The sequence below is a fragment of the Psittacula echo genome, assembly GCF_963264785.1.
Source record: "Psittacula echo genome assembly, chromosome: 2".
Lineage (NCBI taxonomy): Eukaryota > Metazoa > Chordata > Aves > Psittaciformes > Psittacidae > Psittacula > Psittacula echo.
In genome coordinates, this window is record NC_137737.1 from 4,424,260 (window position 1) to 4,447,036 (window position 22,777).

General features: G+C 41.5%; 1 protein-coding gene across 1 annotated transcript in view; it reads right to left on the reverse strand.

Moving 5' to 3' along the window:
• The window catches only part of TRAK1 (trafficking kinesin protein 1), a gene marked incomplete at both ends in the record, with an annotated part of 107,369 nt that extends 85,076 nt beyond the window's left edge, over positions 1–22,293 (reverse strand). The window contains 2 exons of the mRNA XM_080610232.1: positions 30–322; positions 22,208–22,293. Coding sequence (XP_080466358.1) covers positions 30–322; positions 22,208–22,293 — 379 coding nt within the window. The remainder of the gene's footprint in view (positions 1–29; positions 323–22,207) is intronic.
• Between the last annotated feature and the right edge of the window lie 484 nt (positions 22,294–22,777).

The following is a 22,777-nucleotide window of genomic DNA, read 5'->3' on the forward strand; positions in this document are numbered from 1 at the left end:
GACCCAAGATAAAAGACTTGACTGCTTACCAGTAATGGTGCAGGCATCTCTGTACTCTCTGCAGTCTGGCAGATCATCTTCCACTGCTTCACTTACATAGTGCTCTTCGTGAATGCCTGTGTCACAGGCTGGGACCGCATCACTCGACAGCTCCGAAGGAGGCACAGTGGCGGCCAAAGTGCAGTCGTGCAAAGCTGTGGCGTCCAGCTTGGCAGGTTTCACAGGCTTGGACAAAGTGCCATCAGGGGGACCAGCACTGGAGACTGGGTCTGGCTGGCAGGAACACAACTCTTGCTCTTCACTACAGCTGGCTTCAAGAAGTCTGTGAAAAACAAAAGAAACAAATGGTCAGTTCAAGTCATTCCAAATAAGCCAGAATACCTCATTTTCTCCTCCTTAAACATTAGTTTAACCTAACAAATTCAGCAAATACTAAATCCCAAACCCTCTTCACAGAGCAGCTGCCTATCTTTGCACCTTGCACAGTCATGCCAAGTAGGAACTATTCCTTGTACCATATTATATACCGGTGGCTGATTAAACATTCGTATTGTTGCCTGACCCAACTTGCCAACCCCTCAAGTCCATCCACTTTGGCTCATTCACCAACTAACTTTCATGTCAGCCAAGCAAAAGGCTTTATACATGTAGTAGTTACAAGGCATAAGCAGCAGCTGAAGAACAGACCACACAAGAACACCCAGATTACACGGGAAAAGCAGAAAGCCAGCAGCAAGAAGACACAAATGCATTGGTCTGCAAGCAGAAGGTGTGGATGCAATTCAATATGCATGTGCAGCAACAGAACATACCATGTTCAGTGTTTCACAGAGAACCAGAAAGGCAAGTTTTCTGGAAAATCCTATTAAAAAGGTTCTCTTTAATCTCTAGGAACATGTCCAGATAATCTTATTTTGCTGTTAAAGTTACACTCAGAATTTTGCCATCTTATTTTCTGCCGTTTCTAGTAAATAACATTCTTGCTTCACCAAAGCATGACAGTGTTTCTAGAACCTCATAGCAGGACTCAAGCATCTGTCTCTAAACTGTCAAAACACAGATTATGCATTCTAGACCTCCTGGGAATAAGCTTAAGAGAAACCTTGCAACAAAGCTGTTAACACCAACCCTTTGCTCAACCTGGCTTTACCTTTCACCACAGATACAAGAACAAAAAAGCAACATTCTCTCCCCCTCCCAGAGGGTCTCAACAAGGATGCATTCACACTGAAAGCACACCACCACAACTGGAAGACAAATGGGCAATATTAACACCTTCGTACACAAAAAGACACTTCATTGAGTTTTTCTCAATTATATCCATTTGTATTTGAGCATGGTATCACTTAACCTGGTCAGAGGCTCAAAACCTGTGTTTAGCAATGCTCGTAACAGCTACAGGAACAGATTAAATCAGATGATAAATTTAAGATACCATACTCTCATACAAATGGTCCTCTCCCGTGACAGCTGCAGGAAGAGGTTTCACTTCAGTGCTTTAACAGGAAATCTTCCGGTTCCCCTGCAGAGCATCCATTATTCCTGCACTGTCGGCAGCACATTCTGAAAAGAACAATGGGGTCACTCGGACTGATTATTTTTTAAATGGGCCCCTTTCAAGTGGCTCTTTAGGAATAACAAGAGGGAGATTACTGATATGAGAAATTAGTTGCTCCAATGAAGTTGAAATCAAAACTCAATCCTTTGCTTTCCCCTCTGCATTGAAGAGAGAAACAGCTATAAGCAATAAACAAGAAAACATACTGGAAATGCACAGACTGACTGATTCAAAGAGCTCTATTTTGTCCTAGTTGCTACCACACATCTGTGAATCACATTTGTTTTGGGAAATTGTTAGTTAAGTCTGTTGTTATGAATGAGAGCATATCTGGGAGTCGGTGACTGGAAGCATTAAGAGAACTCTTCAGCTTTTCTTGCCCCCCCTCTGTCCTCTTCCCCATGCCCTGCCCTTAGCAACTACAGGGAGCCAGAAACATAACATTACCAAATGAAGTAACACTGATAACCACAGCGTGATCTGCCTGTAAAAGTATTCAAGTGAGTTTCGGGAATCTGAGATCTTGTAACATTTCTGGACACGCTGACATTCACCATCTGACTTACCTGATCACCTTTACTCATTCATGACTTTATCTCCCACACACTTCTCACCAAAAGTAGTTTTGGCCAGAATAAAGCATTTCAAGTCGTGCTAGAAGTTTGTGATGAATGAGTTTCATCTCTCTGCCTTCACCCAGTTTAATATTCACCACACACACATCCAGAAACAAAGTTATCATCAGTGCTCTTCCTTCACACAAGCGGGTTCATCGTTGGCATTTGTTCTGGAAACAGACCAAACACAGCCTGAAAATACAAACAAGCTCAAACCCCCGTCCTCCCAGTCTGCCTGCTCTGTGGCAGAAACGCATGTAACATCTCCATGAGAAAGACAAGTTCTGGATGAAGGCAGAGAATGTGCTTTTATCTTAAAACCTTCTATCATGAAGGGATGAAAGCAGGCATGAACAATGCCTGCTTCCTTTCAGACTTACTTAGCATCTTCAATTTCCAAACACACAGTGGAAAAATGTCGTTCAGCCTTCACCAAATCTATAGCAGCACTGTCTGCATGGCCTCTTACACAGCAAATATCAGCACATAATGCAGGGGTGCACACTTTTCCTTTAAAATTTCAGCTGAATCTTCCTGCTGCCAACAAGCAAAACAAACTAAAGCTGAGCAGTATTTACCGGATTCCCAAAACAGCCTCACCTACATATATAGTATTCATAAGGAGATGATACCAATTGTTATTAGTGTTCTGTATTTACCCCTTCTGACATCCAAACAAGCACACAACTGAAGCCAGACTATGCTTTTTCTCGATGAAAATTTAATGGTTTTCATTCTTTCTACTGTATATGTCAACAGCAGCCCACATACAGGACTTAAATAACTCAACTTTTGTACCTAATATAACATAATTCAGCTTCTGCCTTGGTGACTGTATTGCACCATTTCTACCGGTTTAAATACAATGACAGTTTGGGGCCAATAAACAGACCCGAGTTTAAAGAAATATTTAATTTGGAATGTTTGAATGTAAATCTTTTGGTTGTAGACAGAGAACAATTCCCTTAAGTTTATCCTGTACATATTCTTAACCTGGTTGCTTTACTCTGGAAAACCCCTTATTTGCCAGCTGTCTGTTAAAGGCACTCATTCAGTCCTTGCGCTTTATAAGAGTGATGACATAAGCAGAAAGACTTGCTCCTGCACACCTCTTCTGTACAATACCCAGATTTTGGTCTAACCCAATAAATGCTTAAAATAGTGTTTGCATGGTTACTATATGAAGACCTTAAGTTCTATACAAACCAAAGACCATTGTCATCTAACAGTATATCTACACAACAGTCAGAACTATGACTGCGGTGTAACTAAGACTTAATCAAGAAATACACTGGGTACTGACTGCAGTGTACCTGTGGCTGCCCGGATTACAAAAGCCAAGTGAAATATTAGTTGTGGTTAGCCAGCACTACATTCCACTTTAAAAAGTTATCCAGCTTTAAGTACATTGGCAAGGCAGTTCAAAGCTGACAGACACATTCACATCAGACAAGATTGGAAGGTTCTGAGGTAAAGCAAAGAAATCTCCACGTCAGTCAGCCATTTCTGGGTTCTCTGAACCTAAATACACAAATGAGTTAAAGCAAAGCAATAAATGACATGGAGCTATTCAGCCATGTGCCTACCAAGAGCTCAGCAATGCCAACATATACATTACTTGTAACCTTGAAATATAATTCTCATCACCACCTTGGATTGCAGCAACAGCAATTTACTGTAGTCACTAAACATGTGGAACTCCTAAAAATGATGTGCCATCCCCTGCACCCTATGGTGTTAATATTCTTAAGCTTTGAACAATTTTTAGTTATCTAGCTCAGATTTTGTGCTTCAAATAATACTTTTATTCATTAGCCTAAAATGGCAGCTTGACCACTGCAAACATCTGGGAATTCAAAGCTGTATTTCCTTAAAAGAGAGCAGAAATATCTTTCTAGGGCTTTGGACTAAAATCTTCCCCTTTCTTCCAGTCATCCTCTTGCTATGCATACTCTCACTATTTAACTATGCTCTTTGGTTCAGAGCAGTAGCACAGTTTAAGCAAAACCAGTTACTCTGAGCTAGCTGGGTTTTCAGAGCAACTTTGAAACAACCTGAAAACACTGCTCCAAGACGCACTTCAAAAGCAACCCGCTGCCAATCAGAGACTGCAAATAACCACATGGGCAATATCACTGCGAGGTCATCTGGCATGTATTATTACGTTTTCCTCCTTCACGAAGCTTCAGACTGCATGGGTAAGTTGAGACATTCACCCCAAGGTGTCAAGCTAAATCTAATCTAAAGTAACCCACACAAATCACTAATGAAGTTTTAAGAAGCTTCAGTGGCAACAACTTGGATCTACTCATCCATCCCTATTGACAAAAGAACCTCAGGGTATCAAGGGATTGAGAGAACTTCTTACTCTTCCCATCTGCCAGGAGCTACAGAGCTCTGATCCTGTATTCTCATTTGCTAACTACTAAATGATGGTTAAACACTTCAGAGGGGTTTAGGGTTTGCAAATTTCTCCCTTTCATGTACCTGCAAGAGTCCCACCAGAAGTTCTGGTGTCCTCAGCATCAGAAGGACATGGAACTGTTGGAGCAAGTCCAGAGGAGGCCACGAGGATGCTCAGGGGCTGGAGCACCTCCTGTATGGAGACAGGCTGAGAACATTGGGGCTGTTCAGCCTGGAGAAGAGAAGCTGCGTGGAGACCTCAGAGCAGCTTCCAGTGTCTGAAGAGGGGCTATAGGGATGCTGGGGATGGACTATTCATTAGGGACTGTAGTGACAGGACAGGGGGTGATAGGTTAAAACTTAAACAGGGGAAGTTTAGATTGGATATAAGGAAGAAATTCTTTACTGTAAGGGTGGTGAGGCACTGGAATGGGTTGCCCAGGGAAGTTGTGAATGCTCCATCCCTGGTGGTGTTCAAGGCCAGGTTGGACAGAGCCTTGGGTGACATGGTTTAGTGTGAGGTGTCCCTGCCCATGGCAGGGGGTTTGGAACTGGATGATCTTAAGGTCCTTTCCAACCCAAACCATTCTGTGATTCTGTAAGTCTTTCCCCGGTTCCTATATTACTTTGTAAATCCACGAAACACCTCTGTTTTACCAAGTCTGTTAAGTTTCACTAAGTTCTTTAAAAAGAACCCTCAAGCAGCTTATTTATACACAGACACACAAAGGAAAAAAAAGCAACCCACCCCCCTTTTTTCAGATGCAAAATGCCCCACGGAGACAATGGAGCAAATCAAAGACAATTTATATGTCTGTGTAATCTGAAATAGCTTAACTTGCAGGCCTGGCCTCAGTAATTTAGAATACAGTCTATGTCTGGAAAATACTGAATTGACCAAAGCAGTAAGACTTGCTTCAAGCATTCAACTTAGTTCTTTACAATTTCTCCTCTTCATCTACATAAGTTTGTTGCTTTTCCTTTTATTTTTAATTTAAAACTAATTTCTTCACTGAGTGGGTGGGCTTAAAGCCAGACCAAATGCTTACTTCTATTTAAACAAACCTGCTCAGATGAGAAAGAAACCACCACGTGCAACAGGTCTGAGTTTTACACACACACACATATATATATAAAAACACTAGAAGTATAAAGTGCAGTACTAAAAGTACTAAAAGTACTGCATTTCTTATGTTAGAAGAGATCCATTATTTTTACAGCAAACTAAAGGGACAAACACCTTGGCCAACTCTAGACCACATCCTTACCCAAAGTTTTAAAGCCAATCACGAACCTTTTCATCTTTCCTAGACTACCCTGGAGGAAACACTGCTGTACTTCCTGAACAGTGGTTTTGTGCTCAGTGACCCAGGCAGTAACAGCAAAGCCATCTGCTACCCCAACACCGCACAGACCCTTTTACTCAAGCCTTATACCACATTTAAACTACATTCCATGCTTCCCCTTCCCCCAACTCCTTGCCCTAGCCAAACGCAATGTTTTTGGAGAAGTATCAACATCCAGTGGTCATTAGATGCTATGAAGAATCTTTCAGATATATGCTTCCCAAAAGAGCAGCTCTTCCGCCTATGAAACCATTAAAGAGTGTTTTCAAGCTAAACCTTTGAAGGGCTTCTAAAAATCACTTTTTTGTAACACCTCATAACCAACAAGTAGTAAGCAGATGAAGGCATCCAATAACCAGACAATTAGGTAAGCAGATGAAGGCATCCAATAACCAGACATTCAGGAAAGCAGAACAATACCTGGTTAACTGCCAGTGGCATGGCAATGTCATTAGTACAAAAAAAAGTCACCACTAGAGAACAAAAGCCAGAATAGCAGCAGCAACAGCCCCAAAGATGCTTAAATGATAGTATAAACATGAAAAGCATGAAGTCTTACTCTCAAGCTCTCCAAAGCTGCTGCTGTGACCTTGTTTGGCCTTTTCTGACTATTAAATCTTCAATCAAGACAAACACGTTTTCTGTAATGCAAGTCAAAACATCACTAATAAACAGCCCTCTAAGGGAAAAAGATAAATTAAAGAGGAAAGAAAACCACCCCACTGTTCTCCACAAACCACAGCTTCTCACCACTAGGATCTGGTCTTCCAAATGAGCCCATCAGTCTCTAGTCCGCTCAGGCCATGGGAGAGGGACAATGTTCAAGGCCAGGTTGGACACAACCTTGGGTGACATGGATTGGAACTGGATGATCTCAAGGTCCTTTCCAACCCAAATCATTCTATGATTCTATGATTTTATGCTGTAAGGCAAGCCCCAGGTTCGACCTTGGCTGCTGCAAGCACCAGCATGCTGTCACTGGCTGGATGTAATACTGCCCTCTCTGCGGTCAGGTTCCTTTAGGCAAATACTGCAGGGCTCTATAAATAGTTCTTCCTTGTGTAAGGCTCACATTACACTAAGAGCTTTTTACAGATCCCTCTCCTTTTATTTAATGTAGGCCAAACGACCTGCTTCTCCCCACTCCATGAACAAATAAAACTGAAAATGGGTAGTGTTTTACTCCCAGCTACCGGCTGGGAGACCTTAGCTAAACATGCAGTGTAACCGTATAGGAAAGGGAAAGCTATTCCACCACCTCCAGTACAGAACGTGAGAACTCCATGTGCAGCCAAAGGAGGAATTCATCAGGTAACAAAACAAAGCTCAGAGGTACAGCAATGTAAACTATGAACACCACAAACATGTACTTTCTACTCACACCCATGCGTGTGCAAGGTGCTCATTGAGGTAGATCAATACAGGATGGGTCCAACAACCATGGTCCAAGAGTTGCTGAACAGAAGGAAAGTATCTAACAACTTAAAACAAAAAACAAACCACCAGATGATGTGGGATTAGGCTGCTGTTGTGTTCAGCATGTATGAACTCCTGCCTCATACACAGCCAATACACAGCCTAGACTACATGAATGTCACCTTCACTACACTTTTGACAACATACATACCACAAAAAATAGTTCAGGGATGGGGGAAACTACCTCACCACCAGCAAACCGGGCCCTCAAGTAACATGGATGGGTACAGTGATAAGAGAAACCTGAAAAGTGGTGTTTGTTGATATGCCACAAGAACATGAAACACCCCATTACTTTACTTTTCCATAAGCCTCAAAGACTTCCGAAAGATAGCTAAACATGAGTGCTGCTTTTCTCCTAGTTGGGAAGAGCTATGGAATGACTCTCAATTTCTCTCAATTGCAGTACAGGAGATAACACCGCTGTGTCTGCTCTTGAATCCTGAGCTCACTTCCTATCCATGGGAAGAACCAGCAAGACCACTTGACCAGAAGCAGAATAGGGATGAGACACACTAGAACACATGAACTAGCAACTGGTGAAGGGGAAAACAAAACTAACCCCCCCAACAACCCTACAAGACAGTGCGAGGGCGTAAGATAGCACTCATTTGGTAAAAGACAGTCAAATTAGGAAGTTACTATTCCAAGCCAAACCCCTCACGAGTCAGCCAAGCCATACCTTCTTCCCCAAGACAACACTAAAGACCAAGGGCAAGCAGTGAAAACAGCTTTAAACGCATGCTAGAATGGTGGTTCCCCCAACAGCTACTGCTGTTTAAACAAAGCTACAATTAACATAACTGCCCACAAATCAGGGCCAAGAGTTTAAGTCAAGTAACCCTAAACAAAGAACGGACTGACCCAAACCAGTAGTTATCAAGACTTAAAACCTGGTGGGGGGAAAAGAGGTAAGAATTTTGATCTTGGTTTGCATTACTATTGTTTTTCTCCTATTATATGAGGAGTTTCTACATTTCTCACCCTCCACAATGGCTCTTAAGAGTCTACACAGAGTTGGTGTAATTCAAATTTCAAACAATGCTGGTTTATGGGATTGGAGAAGTATCATTTGTTCAAATTTTAATACCAGCTGTCCTTCTGAAAACATTTACACAAACTAGCACATAACAAAGACTGCTGCTTTTCTTTACCAGTTCATAGAACCACAAACTGGTTTGGGTTGGAAAGGACCTTAAGATCATATGTAATTCCAACCCCCTGCCACAGGCAGGGACTCCATGAGCATGGACTTCTTTCTGCATAGAGACAGTGAGAACAGGGGTGAGAGGCACCAGCTGGTAAAGCAACAAAATTCCTTGCAAGCTGCCCTAAAATTCAAACCAGAGGGAAAAAAAACACCCCACAAATAACAAAAACCCCAGGCACCATACCTGCTGTGTCCTGATCCCCCTACTTTCACACGGAGTTTACTGCTTTGGACTAAGTTAAATAATCTTATAAAAAGATAATAAAGAAAAAAGAAGAGGAAGCCTAACTGATGAAACCCAACCCATTCAGTAAGAACATCCCTTTCTTTCTAAATTCTTCTCCAGAAAGTAAGAAATTAAAGTTTCCTTTGCTGCTAGAAGCAATTTTAAAGACAACTATGAGGAAGCTTACCTCCAAGGACAGTCAGACCACCAACTCCTTCTGAGTAAGATGCTAAGAGGATCTGCTTTGGCTCAGAAGCATCCCTGGCAGCAAGCCTCCCCACGTGCTCCAGCAACTGGCACGATCCAGTGAGAACCTCCCTTACTCTTCAAGGTTGTCTTACAACCTAAACGTGCACAAAGTTGCTCAGAACCTAGCCTGGAATTTCTTAACTGGCTCTTAATATCCCTGGGCGTCACATCCATCTTCTTTTGCTGTCTTTAAGTAGCTACGCACGGGAGCACACTTCCAACTATGTACTGCTATGCTTGGGAGGACATGAGTGAACTGAACCTAGCTCTATCACAACCTCTATAATTATAACCCCTCTCTAAAGCTTTGGGCTGAGTGATGACAGAGCATAGCCCTTTTCAGTGAGGACAACGCCGGACCTCCAACACTGTGGGTACCTGGGCCTACAAGTCACTTCAGGTACCAGTGTTGACGAATGACATGACAAGACTACAAATTCCTAAACAACCAGTAATCCTGGACCTTAAACCAAAGCTTTGGTCACATGGACTTCCCAGCAACTGAGATGAACTGGTGACTAATGAGGGTGTATCTCAACACACACTATTCCAATGCAAGACTGATTCTTTTCTGCTTCCGTAGAAGCTAATAGCTAAAAGAGAGAAATTTCACAGCCCTTCTCAAAATGCTCTAATGTGGTTTAAAACCTGGCCCAATTATTGTGTAAAATCACGTTTCTGCTTCTGAAGTTTGTTTGTATATATCAAGAATAAAACAGGCAAAGAAGAATTTGCTGTTTCAAGGTTGTTCTGTACACCCAGTGTATCACTATATACATGTGTCTGTGTTCTTGGGAACCTAGAAATGTTTATCTTAACAACAGGCTGTGGAATTTTAGGAAACTGAGCCAATTATCCAAGGCTTAGTGCCATTAAAGTCAAAGTCATCCTAGCAAAGATTTTGGAATAGAGGTTTTTTTCCTGTAGAAAATTCCATGTTAAAATGAACATGGCAAGAACACCACCGCTCATTAAACAACAAGGGAGAACTACACAAGAGCACAAGCTCAGGGGCAGAAATGCAAATTAAAAGTAATACATGCTCTGGTTTTGCTTGTTTTGCAGACTAAACTATCTTAATGACAAAACAAAGTTGCAATCCAGCATTGTGGCTTTCCCCAAAGGACCTCAAAAACAAAACCCATTCAGTAGAGATGGATTAAATAGTTCCAAACAGTATGGAAACTGATGAAAAATAATGACAATAACCCTTAAACATGACACTTCTTGAAGTCATCCTCAGACAAATTCCTGTATGCGTGCACATATTCTCCAAAATGCACAACAGATAGTACTGGACATTGAGCTTCACCCACACACCAGTCATGGAATCACAGATTCATGGAATGGTTTGGGTTGGAAAGGACCTTATGCTCATCCAGTTCCAACCCCCTCCCGTGGGCAGGGACACCTCACACCAGACCACATCGCTCCAAGCCCCGTCCAACCTGGCCTTGAACACTGCCAGGGATGGGGCAGCCACAGCTTCTCTGGGCACCCTGTGCCAGCGCCTCAGCACCCTCACAGGGAAGAACTTCTGCCTTAGATCTAACCTGAACTTCCCCTGTTTCAGTTTGAACCCATCACCCCTTGTCCTATCGCTACAGCCCCTGATGAAGAGTCATGGCAGAGGCAGTAAGCACTTGATCAAACTGCCCCCTTGCCAGCTCCTGCTCTATTGTAAATCTCTGTTGATGGAGACCTAAAGCTACTCTAAGTGGATCAGGCAAGCTGACTTGCCTACTACTCAGCCAGTTCAGTTTCCCACTTTTCAGCATGCCTTATGACTTATTCCTATCTTAGCACCCAGTCAGAAAGCATTCTGAGTATACCAACAGCCTCAGGCAAGCAACCATGGCAGCTTTCATGAAGGGGAAACAGTTCTGTGATGAACCCTATTCCTCTCTGGCAAGGATTTTTTCTGTGTACTCTAATGAAATTTCGATGGAAACTTTCTCTGAAAGGGTTTTTTTTACTACAGTATCAATCACAACCCTTAATCAGGTAATAAGAGGAACTGGACAAATTCCATAGACTATGACAGGCACATGGTAAAGTTGAACATGCACAAAACAAGGTTGGGAAAGAGCATTCAAAGCACTTCATTCAACTGAAAAATAAAAAGATACCACTAGTGTTCCCCATCCCCACTATAAAAGAAAGCCTTTCAGTACAAGCATCGAGATTCTTTCTTTCAAAATGTGTTTTCATGATCTATATTTGGCAAAGGTCCTGTCAGCCTCAGAACAACAACTGGGATTGACTTTCCTCAGCTCATGTACATAGTCTATCACAAGCAAAGTTCTCATTCCCAATACCCAGTGTCCTCAAAATAGCAACAATATTTACTCAGATTTAAGACCAGAGCATCTTCTGGGCTTTCAGGACCTACAGTTATATTTGAAGAGGATGATAAATTTTGACACCAAGATAAAGTACCACTAAAGCCAAAGTAATTGGCTATTTTAAAGAGTTTCACCCTTTTTGCTTGTGGGAGATGTGGGAGACAGACTTCTAGATCAACAAACAAAATGGAAAGCAAGCCTACAAGTCCAACCCTGGCTATAAACACAGGATTTCCTGAAAGTAACAGACCTCTTTACCTGCTCTGTAAAATTCCCTATGTAGGTTGCTCATTCCACATACAAACTCTTATTTGAGCTAAAAAAGGTAAAAAGAAGCCCAGATTTGACAGCTTAAGCCAGTAACATTACAAAGTGCTTTGAGACTGCACACCCTGAATTTCATTATGTAGACTTCATTAATTTTAGGTTGTCTGTCCAGTATGTTCTAGCATGAAACTTTAAAGCTTTATCACATCTCTCTTACTGTCAAAAGAGAATATGAAACTCTCCTTGCTTGAAGGTTTAGAGAGCACTTCCTTGCAGCTTAGTGTGCGGACAGGGAAAAATGAACTTCCCAAACAAGAGAGGGCAGCACATCACGTCATTAAAAGAGAGAATTTTCAGAAAAGGCCTTCTAAATTCTACAGAGACACTGACTTTCCTTAAACAAAGTCAGTTTGTTTAACTCCGCCTATGGTTTATGGAGAAAAGCCTTTGCTTTAAATTTAGCCATGCTTTAATTATAAGCGAGGTGCCGTATTCCTGTTTATTTGCCTGAGGGTTTTGGGTCCAACAGAAATTAACAGCAAGAAATGCTGAAATAACCTTAAAAAGCATACCCAGTAGCAACAGAGATCTCCAAGCCACCACTTGCCCCATACAAATAACAGCTTCAGCTTTGTTTAACAAATTCTTGGCCATCTTTTTGGTCAGAAGGACATAGCAGTTGAAACAAGTCATGCAGCAGTTGAAGCAGAAGACAAGATTGTATCCCAAAGACAGTATTTTCCCTACCAGGATGCAGGGCATTAAACATTGTAGTTATTCCCACTACAGAGTACAGATGTGGCACACTAGACCACCCTTGCTTCCATTGCTGTTCTGGATCCAATTTCAGTTTTCAGAAACATGCTGTTATTCACCTGCACCAACTACAGGGCTCAACAAAGACACAACCATCAGTTTCTACTGAGAACCATTTTCTGTTCTCCCCAGTAAAATATTCTGCCACCACTTTGAAACTGCCACTTTATAATATCCCATTCTTCTTCCGTGTGCTCTTATGTTGCTATAAGGCCCTATGGCTCACAGCACTGAAGTTCAGTTTTCACGCTTGTCCCTCAACACGGAAACAGAAAAGAAGAAAAAAGTGTGCATATACCTCACTTATATCAAATAAACATGGATTATCAAAGCAGCCTGATGATCATTATCAGGCTGGAATCTCCATGGCCAAAACAGGAAGCACAGGAAATTTCCTGTGACTCAGGCCTAGCAATAATTCCCTGGCAAACTTTCATCATCATCATCATCACCACCAGCAATTTACATGTCAAGGCAAAATAAGCCACTGTCCTATAGTTTAAAAGGCAGCCAGGTTTTAAGCAGCAGTAAATCTAGTACAGCCAGCATGCTGGGGTGAACGTCTTGGAAATGACAACCTGCACCTGAACCTTCCCAGAGCTCTCTATCAGACACACAGGTTTTCTATATGCTTCAGGGCTGCAGTTCCACTGCTCATGCCCTTGCTCTGAAGCTGCTGTTAAGTCCAGATTCCAGAACTACCAGAATCCACAGCCCCTGATCTCTGTGCAATTCCAGCAAGGCATGCTGCCACCTTCTCAGCAGGATGAGCCAGGGTTGAAATGCTTTCTGCTTCAGTCTCACTCTACCTACACTGACAGCAATAGAAACACGAAGGTTTATTAATAAGCAGGAGGGAAAAGGTCAGCAACTTGACATGGATCCATGACTTTCTAGGTTAAGATCAGTTGCACAGTATGCCCAAAGGGCCAGACAGGAGACCAGTTTTCCCAGAACATACCATGAAAATGCATGGAAACAACACAGCATACATCTATATGGTCTCCCACAGAATCCTTGCTGCCAAATGAGAGCTCACACAGCTACACTGATGCAGAAAAGAAGGGTGTTTCACAACTCACACTGATTTCAGGTAACAGAATCAGAGGATCATAGAATGGTTTGGATTGGAAATGACCTTAAGATCATAGAATCATAGACTAGTTAGGGTTGAAAAGGACCGTAAAGCTCATCCAGATACAATTCATCGGCCATGGACAGGGACACCTTCCACTATAGACCAGGTTGATCCAAGCCCCATCCAACCTGGTCTTGGACACTGGGAGGGATGGGGCAGCCACAGCTTCTCTGGGTAACCTGGTAAATTCACAGTAAGGTAGGAAAATAGCAACGTAAAGCAAGTCCAGCAACAGTCAACTCACTTAACAACTGGCACTACATTCTGGGGGGATTTTTGCAAGTTGTCTCATTTGAACTTTGCATAACAGCATTGTTTCACAGATTTCCATTCCTGCTTAATTTTTACATTGTGTTCAGACAGACCTGACCATACAAAATCCAAACACAGAGCCAGAACAAATAATACTGCTAGAGTGCATATATGATTTACTGGTATGGTGTTTAGCTGCATGTTTCTGAAGTCAGATAGATTTTTCCTCTCTTTGCACAAGTTTATTCCTATTAGATAAGAAGCTTGTTTTTGCAGTGAAGCATCACAACTGCATCACCAAAGATACATGAATCTGTTACAGTTCTGGTTAAAATAATGCAGATGCATATTAGTGTACAGTGGCAGAGTATATGTCTACAGACAAAGGCAGGAAGAGGACTTGAGCATACTCTATCCTTGCTCCAAACGTACCTGCAGACAGTACAACTGCACAGTGCTGCCTGGTCATTCACAGTGCAAAGTAAAATGCAACTGGAGAGAACACTGGCTCTGTCATTCTCATGTTCCTCAGCACAGGCACCAGGCTCAGCAACAGAGATACATATCCCATTAAGTCTTCAAAACCAAATGTTTAATGGTTAGCTACCATAGTCCAGTTTGCACTCATTGTCAGCCCCCCTTGCTGCAAGACAAGGGGCAGCACAAGAGCCACCAGGCTCTAACCATTATGGTTTGTGTTCTTCAGGCAAACTACAAAAAGCTGTAAAAATAAAACTGAACTTTAGCTTTATAAGTTTGCAATGTACCCAGAGTACACCATATATTCTACATTACAATGGGCAGAAAGTACCTGCCCCAACAAAGTTGAAGTGCCATATGCAGAGGTTTCCTACAAGCACCCTACCCAGGCAAACTTGCACCACCATATTAAACCCAAAAATATCTGTAAGACCACACATAGACTCATAGAATGGTTTGGTTTGGAAGGGACCTAAAAAGCTCATTTAGTTCAACCCCCCTGCAATGAGCAGGGACATCTTCAACTAGATCAGGTTGCCCAGAACCATGCCCAGCCTGGCCTTGAATGTCGCTGTCGCACAAAAATCATCCACCATACAACAGTCTCAGGAGGACCAACCCCCACAAGTCAAAATGAAGAAAGATGACACTAAGCATGAACCATCCTGACTGGCCAGAGGAAAACAGACAAACATTTTGAAAACTAATTTCAACTAAGAGAAAAGGAAAAATCAAAGTTTTTCCCTTTCAAGTAGATGACTCTACCCCAGTATGGAGAGACAGGATGGGGGGACATACAGAACCTAACACAAAGAGAGATGATTGATCTCTCACTTCAGCATGCCTGCAAACCTTGTATTGCATGGAATATTACTCTATGGAACGCCACAGCAACTGACCCAGCCTACCTTACTTTATCTTTGGTGTCCCTACAGCAAAGGAATACACAACGCTGAAATGTTTCTGCTATGTGGCAGTGTTCCCAGGTATGTGATTTACAGAAGCCTCCAACAGCTTTGAGTTCCATTTTAAATTCTCTATCTTTTATTTGCAATGATAAACATGAAAGTGAAGAAAACCACATTCACTCAGGAGACTGAAACACTGGGGGTGACCTTTGACTTTAGCACTGAAACAAAACACATTATAGACACAGAAGAGAGAAAGGTGAAAAGCACAGCCATGTATTTAAGCGAATCTCACTAACTACTCTGCTACCAGGAAAAGCAGCACCTCTCCTGCCCTGAGCCCATAATGCAGCACATAAGCACTTTGAACTGGCCCCTCTTGTGCTATTTTGCTGCCTCAGCCATCTTTCTGTGTAATAGCTTTGTGAATAAAATAGATCAAACTGAATCTCACAAGAGGTTTTTTTAAATATTGAATTTTAAGTATTAAAAAGCTGCCTGTAGCTGAGTATCGTGGTCAAATCAAAGGCTTCCCCATGTATAACAATTTCCTGTTTCAGTGGCTTTGTGGTCTGCATCACCCTTCCCTGGTTACTGTGCAATCAGGACAAAGTCTAGCATGTAAGCAAATGCAGTGTTAATGTAACTCCCACCTCACCCAGACTGTCTGAGGTCAGTGTTTCCACTTCACTCCAGGTAAAAGGTGTCAGTTTGGAGATCCAGGCAGCCTTTGAACATCATCACAATGAAAAAGGAAGTTTCCACTAGTGCAATTCTGCTGGTTTTCCCTCAGTTACAGAGAGGTTATTCTTAGCTGAATGCAAGCTAACAATCTTGAGAAATGTGCCTTTTCCTTGCAAGCGATCAGGAAATAACAATATAGTCAAGAGTAGATAAATCAGTTGGGAATGAAAGGTACCTTTTTTCAACCCCCTTCCCATTCTACACTATTTGCAGCTCCCTTTTCCAGCCAGGACTGTGTCCCTCAGTGACTCTGAGAGTCTAACCAGAGTGCTAAAAATAGCTTCTCAACCACAAGACATGTACATTACCAGTGGAAAACATTTCTGCAGACCTAGTACCAGCCCTACAGCTCAGCCTGACGACATGAGAGACCTCGGAGGCAGACTGAAGTACGGTTTGTTGAGTTAGGGAAGCCTTTACTGCATGCCCATTCCAGAACGTGGATTTTCCCTCCTAGGTGATAGATACTTCACAGGCAATCCCAAAAACTTGTATTGAAAAATGTCATTTTTTCATTATACTCAACAGTGACCGTAGGATCTGAATATTGTACACACTGATAATCTGAAGTACATTTAAATATATATTATAGTTTGCAATTCAGCAGTCTTCCATAACTGTTTCTCTGGAGATGCGATGTAACAATGCATGCAACATTTTGTAGGCAAATGCAGCACTTTCAACACTCACAGTTATTTTTCTCACTATAAACCAGTAATAAAACAGAAGGATTTAAAGGCTTGCCCAGGTAACTTATGGGTAACTGTATTGTGAGTTCTGTTGCTTCATTGCATGCTATGCTCACTAGAGGAGAAGTGCACATGAGATTCTCCATTACTCAAAGTTCAGAGCTACAGAATTAAAGGCCAGCTAGAGTTTCAAAAAGGTATGTGAGGCATGTTTCCATCAAACCTTGATAAGGGAGAATAATTCTGATAGCACTTCATGAACTGACAGAGTGCTTTAACACCAAGCAGCCCGTTGCTTGCTCTCCTTTCTACCTCTATAACAAGTCCTTTAGTTTAACAACAAGAACTTAATGGAGTAATGGATTGCTCTGGTGTTCAACCAAGTTGCACATAAAAACATTTGGTTTGCATTTTGGGAGGTACCTATGACAAAACCTATTTCTAATATATATAATCATACAGATTGAGGCTGTCCTTGACACAGATATTCACTCAAAAACTTGAGATGGTCGTTTCCTGTCAGAAGCAAAGCAATACAATATTGTTCAGTAAAGACAAAATAGAATATTTCCCTTTCCCCCTTCAAAAAAGTTAGTTTTATGTTAATTGATAGATTCTAATTACTTTTACATTAGGGTAAAGGCAAATGTAACAGAGACCTGACAAGAAGTAGGTCATCTTCGGACAGCACATAAAATGGCATTCTCCAGTGTATCACCACTTGATCAGAATAAACATTACGTATCAACAACTAAAAACATTGGTGTGTTATCAGCATTGTTCTCAGGCTAAACTCAAAAACGCAGCACTGCACCAGCTACTAAGAAGGAGAAAAACGACTGCTACTGCTGAACAGAACAGCTTTGTTCACAGAGAATTTAAGCAATGAAACATTCACCATCAACAAAGTTTTTAAACACAGAATCCCAGACTGGTTTGAGTTGGAAAGGACCTTAAGATCATTCGGTTCCAACCCCCTGCCATGGGCAGGGACACCTTCCACTACAGCAGGTTGCTCCAAGCCCCGTCCAACCTGGCCTTGAACACTGCCAGGGATGGGGCAGCCACAGCTTCTCTGGGCACCCTGTGCCAGCGCCTCAGCATCCTCACAGTGATGAACTTCTTTATATCCAACCTGGACTTCCCCTGTTTTAGCTTGAACCCATCACCCCTTGTCCTGTCACTAGAGTCCCTGACGAAAAGTCCCATGAAAGTGTCCCATTTACTCCATCTCTGTTTTTGTAAGGATGTTGAGATATTTTAATTCTTCACATGGAAGACAACAGTAGCTTTCATAAAGATACCTCTCAAACTGAATCTCCAGTTATAGGTCCAGAAGTACAGTTACAGCTCATAAGCTGTGACTGCATTAAGGGTTGTCATTTTAAGAAGTCTCAGAGTGATATCAACACCATGTGCTCCAGACTCTGAACATATGCTTCAGAAGCACTTTTGCTTGTACAGTTAATATCCCCAGCTTCTTCCAGACCAACAGTATGATTTCACCCCAAATAAAGTCCTGTGCAGAGTTGAAATGACACTTGAAAACACTGACTTTTTCAAGTGAAGATTTAGAGTGTGGGTGGGAGTTTTTCCTAAGCCTAATGTAGGTTTAGCAAAGCAGAACTTTCCATGGACACTGCAAACACACAGGGAATACATTTGTTTTTCCCATGACACTTTCATCAGAGGGCAAGTCACATCAGTTATGCTGTAACCTTCCTACTGATGTGATGTTAATGGCCATGCCAGAAACAGGCAGCTTTGTGAATTGAATTAAAAATTACTGTGCTGTTGATGTAATAGTTGCAATTTGGAGTTACAGTATTGGAAAACATACAAGTAAACTGGTGCTTAGGCACAACTTAGGAAAATGGAAAAAAAACAGAAATCCCAGTGCACTTGCATCTTTCCCTAAGAGGCAGAGAAGAGCAAAGATTTAAAGCCTCAACTGAAAATTCTGCCATTTCAAGATAAACACTTGAACCCAAGTTTGTTTTCTCACTGGTGCAGTTATGTGCAGTTGTTCAGTAACAGTTGCTCATGTCCTGCATTTCCTGAGAATAAAGAGTGGGCTTAAGGGAGGGAAGCAAAAACAACCTGGCCAGGAACAAACAAAAATAAGCTCAAGGTCTCTTATATCAATACATGTCTAAATTAGAGTTTCCACATGATATCCGAGCTATCTATATCAGGCCAGACTTCCACTAAATTAAGCTCTTGAGTGGCTTAAAGTTCACATGAGTTTTAGAGCCTAACTAGGCAGCTATTCTTTCTGCATCTCCTGCATTAAAAGTTGCTTTGTCAGCTACATTTTTCAACCTCAGTTACAGCTCTCTGATGAAACATTATACGTGTGAAGTCAATTGACATCAGGAAGCACATTTCATCTCTTTTAGAGAAAAAGGACTTCAGAATAAGGTGGGATCAAAGAGAACAGTATTGTCCTTGATGAGGAAAGTTTCAGTATTTAAAAATCTAACAGTATGGAAACAACAAGGTGAAATCCACTCCCATCACTTCTAACCCTCAGGTTTTTGCTGTAATTCTTGTAGAGCCCATGAAGACTTGAAGGCAGGCTGTACAGCTCTAAAAGGCCACATATCTACCTCAGTCTTTCACACCTGAAACTAGTTGTCTGAGAATAATTCCAGCTAAAACCCTAATTAAGAAAGCAAGTAAATGTATTACAAATCACAACTTTCAGCTTCATTTAAAGACTGAATTAAGTCATCCTATTTTCTTGCTAGTCTGCAAAGACTGCAAGTTTTAGTACAGACCTGCCCTTTGCTTTTATCCACTCCTTCACGCATTTCCAACCACACTGCTCACTGAACGAGACCTCCCAACTACAGGACAGCACATTCCACATAAGATTCCTCTGCCTTCAACTTTCCTTCTTAGCATCTGTGTGAATGCCATGGTTTGGGACACAGGTCACCAGAAAGAAACAAAACTGATTTCCACTGCAGTCCAGGTCATAGCAGTTGAGATGAAACAGAAGTGGTTTGAAAACATTTCCAATTTTAACATGTTTCTTCAAAAATGCTTTCTTCACAAGAACAGAATATTATTCACCACCTGCATGAGACTTCTCTGGTATGGAGAGAAATGAAAACAAAGGGGGGGGGGGCAAATTCTGAGCCACTCTGATGAATATAAGCATCTCACTGGAATTAGACTTAACAGAGAGAAAGGCTGGGCTTTTCAAGGCCAGGTTGGACGGGGCCTGCAGTGACATGGTCTAGTATGAAGGGTCCCCGCCCATGGCACAGGTTGGAACTAGATGATCTTAAGGTCCTTTCCAACCCAAACCAGTCTAGGATTCCATGATTCCATGAAAGAAACAAGAAGTTTGGGTAAGCTAAGTGAACAGGGAGAATGCAACCCCTTTGTGTTCACTGTGTCTTTATGTTCTTTAATGGGGTAAACTAGGAATTCAGAAAGAGGAAAATGTGAGCCATATGAAGATGAACAAGAAAAATCCATCAGCTCTGTTTCACCCAAGAATACTTTTTTAGTCTAATCCCTATGGACTAGGACCTCTAGTATAATTTAAATGCCCTGTGGTTGCAATGTCATCCCTGGGTGGATTACAGTGGGACAAGAGCAGTAGAGTAAAAAGAGCTAAGAAGAAGAATATTCTTTCTACCTGATACGAGCTCCATCTCTGTTCAAGTAATTACACTCCCATAATTTGCATGCTACAGTTATTTACAGATGCTAACAGCTCTGCAAAAACATCTCATTCCCTTCCTTTTGCTTTCCTAAAATAGTCCAAAACCAACTGCAGCCTCTGTATATGTGCTTGAAGGATTTCAGGTATTGCAGGTAATGCCAGTCCAAAGCATTTTGTTATAAAGCGTTAAAATGTAAAGCTTTTTATTATGAAACATCAGCTTCCTCCAAGTCAGTCAATCACGGAGCAATGAATGGTTATAACAGGCACGAGTCCAAAGCTAAAAAGCTCCAAATGATGGAAAGGCCTTTTAAACTATTTTGGCTCTGGGATGAAATGGGGTTTGTGACAAAGAGCATGTAACAAATAAAGTTAAACTTGATTTCTTGTTGTAACTCGAGCAGAAACAGCCGCAAATTTTTTTACAGATTCACTAAATGTGCTCATTCTTTTACAGTATTCAGATGCAGCCAAGTTATGGAGGAGCAAAAAGAATAAGTAAATTATAAAGAGATATTCCTCATTTAATTACAGCAATGAAGACTATTCCATTAAAATTCATTGGTAAGAAAGCAAATCCACTGTAACAATATTGAAGGGGATTTAAACAGCTTTCCTGCCTTTCAGCCACCAGACCAAAACAATTGCAATCTCCCACAGCAATCTAATATTTCAGAGCCATTAAGGTTTAAAAGATTACTCTAAAAAGCCGAAGTTCTATGCAGAAAATAGTCCATACCATCCCAAATTCATGCATTATTTTTTAACCATTTGGCTTTTTTCTGTTTTAAAGTTCTGGGGTTAGATTTAAATACAGGTAAGAAAAGCAAACTCAACCCACATCCAGAGAATGAGCTTAATAGAATGACGACATCCTCAGCACAACTTATCTTGTGTTTCAAAGGAAACACTCATGCCTAAGCTCTTACACTGTAGGAATGAATTCCCATTTTAACAAGAGAATGAAGTCCAGGATACCAGTTAGGCATCACTAATAGCATACTTCAGTAAACAGGGTTAAAGTTACCAAAGTATCTGTCAGCATATACAAAGAGTAATACACATAGCACATAAATAGACACATTTCCTGCCTCTGATACTCCAGGATCGCCAATAGAAATTGGTGACAAATGAACTGTCCTATAATATAGGACAAGTATCTCAAATAGCTGCTACTTCTTTGTAGTCAAAAGGCCGCAAAACTCTGCAAGTAATTCCTCTGCATTGGTTTGCCTGCTCCTACACCACTTGTTTGACAATAACATCATGACTTAAGATGCCCAAAGCAGTTTCATCTGTAATCTTAAAAATATTAGCTCAGGTTCCTTATGGTTTATTCTCAAAAAAATCTTACGGTGGCAGCGTTTTAACTAACATGACAGTTTACTGGGACTAACTTTAGATCTGGAGGCAAGGCAGGAGAAAACAGCCACAGTGAAGCCACTCAAGCACAGTATGCTGTCAGTGCCCTGCTATGCAGATCCAAGTTCTTCCTCCTGATGCACCAGAACAAAACCTGCCTTAGACAACGCTACAGCAGCTCAGCATTATGTGAGAAAGAGGCCAGGCAGCGTTCTGCAGTGCAAGAGCTGAAAACCAGCATTCAACTGAACTGCAAAGTAAGGGAAACCAATAAAAGTACTAAAGCAGCATTAGCCCTGTTCCCTTCCTTTGTCTGAGCTAATTTACAACACAGCTAGCAATGCCTCTGCACACACTCTACATATATACTACATCCAAAGCTAAGCTCTATGAGAGACAAACAGTATCTGGGATTACAGCTCTATAACAGCCACTGCTGTACCTGGTGTTTAGTTCTTTTTGCTCTTTATCATCTGTATAGAAGTCTTCCTTTCCCGAGTCTCCTACTCCTCTCCAGAATATCACCATTTGGCTTGCAGGCTTGCTGTAAGTGTCGCTTCTATTTGTGTTTCTCTCACATGAACAGTTCTTGATGCTGAGAATCAACTGCATTTGAATGCAATTCTAACTTGGCTCATGCACAAGTTTCCTCGCTCTCTCCTGGCGAAGAAGTTACACAAACTACCAAACTGAGTCAAAAAGGGTTAGACTACTCCTCTCTTCAGTCCGCTGCATTAAACCCCTGGTCTTCTGAGTGCATTTTACATCCACATTCTTAACCATGTCCAAAATTTTAGTTGGGAGCACAGAGCAGAATAGACTAGTCACAAACATCCTCTGAACAGAATAGATGTTTACAATTAGAAGATGTGTTAACATGACATAGAAGACATAAGCAGAGAAGTGTAAACCATCATGAAAACATTGCAGAATGTTTCCAGACTCTTCACAAAAGCAGTAAGATTTTTCCACAGAGCAAAATAAAGCAGTATTTTAAAGCTGTACACATTCC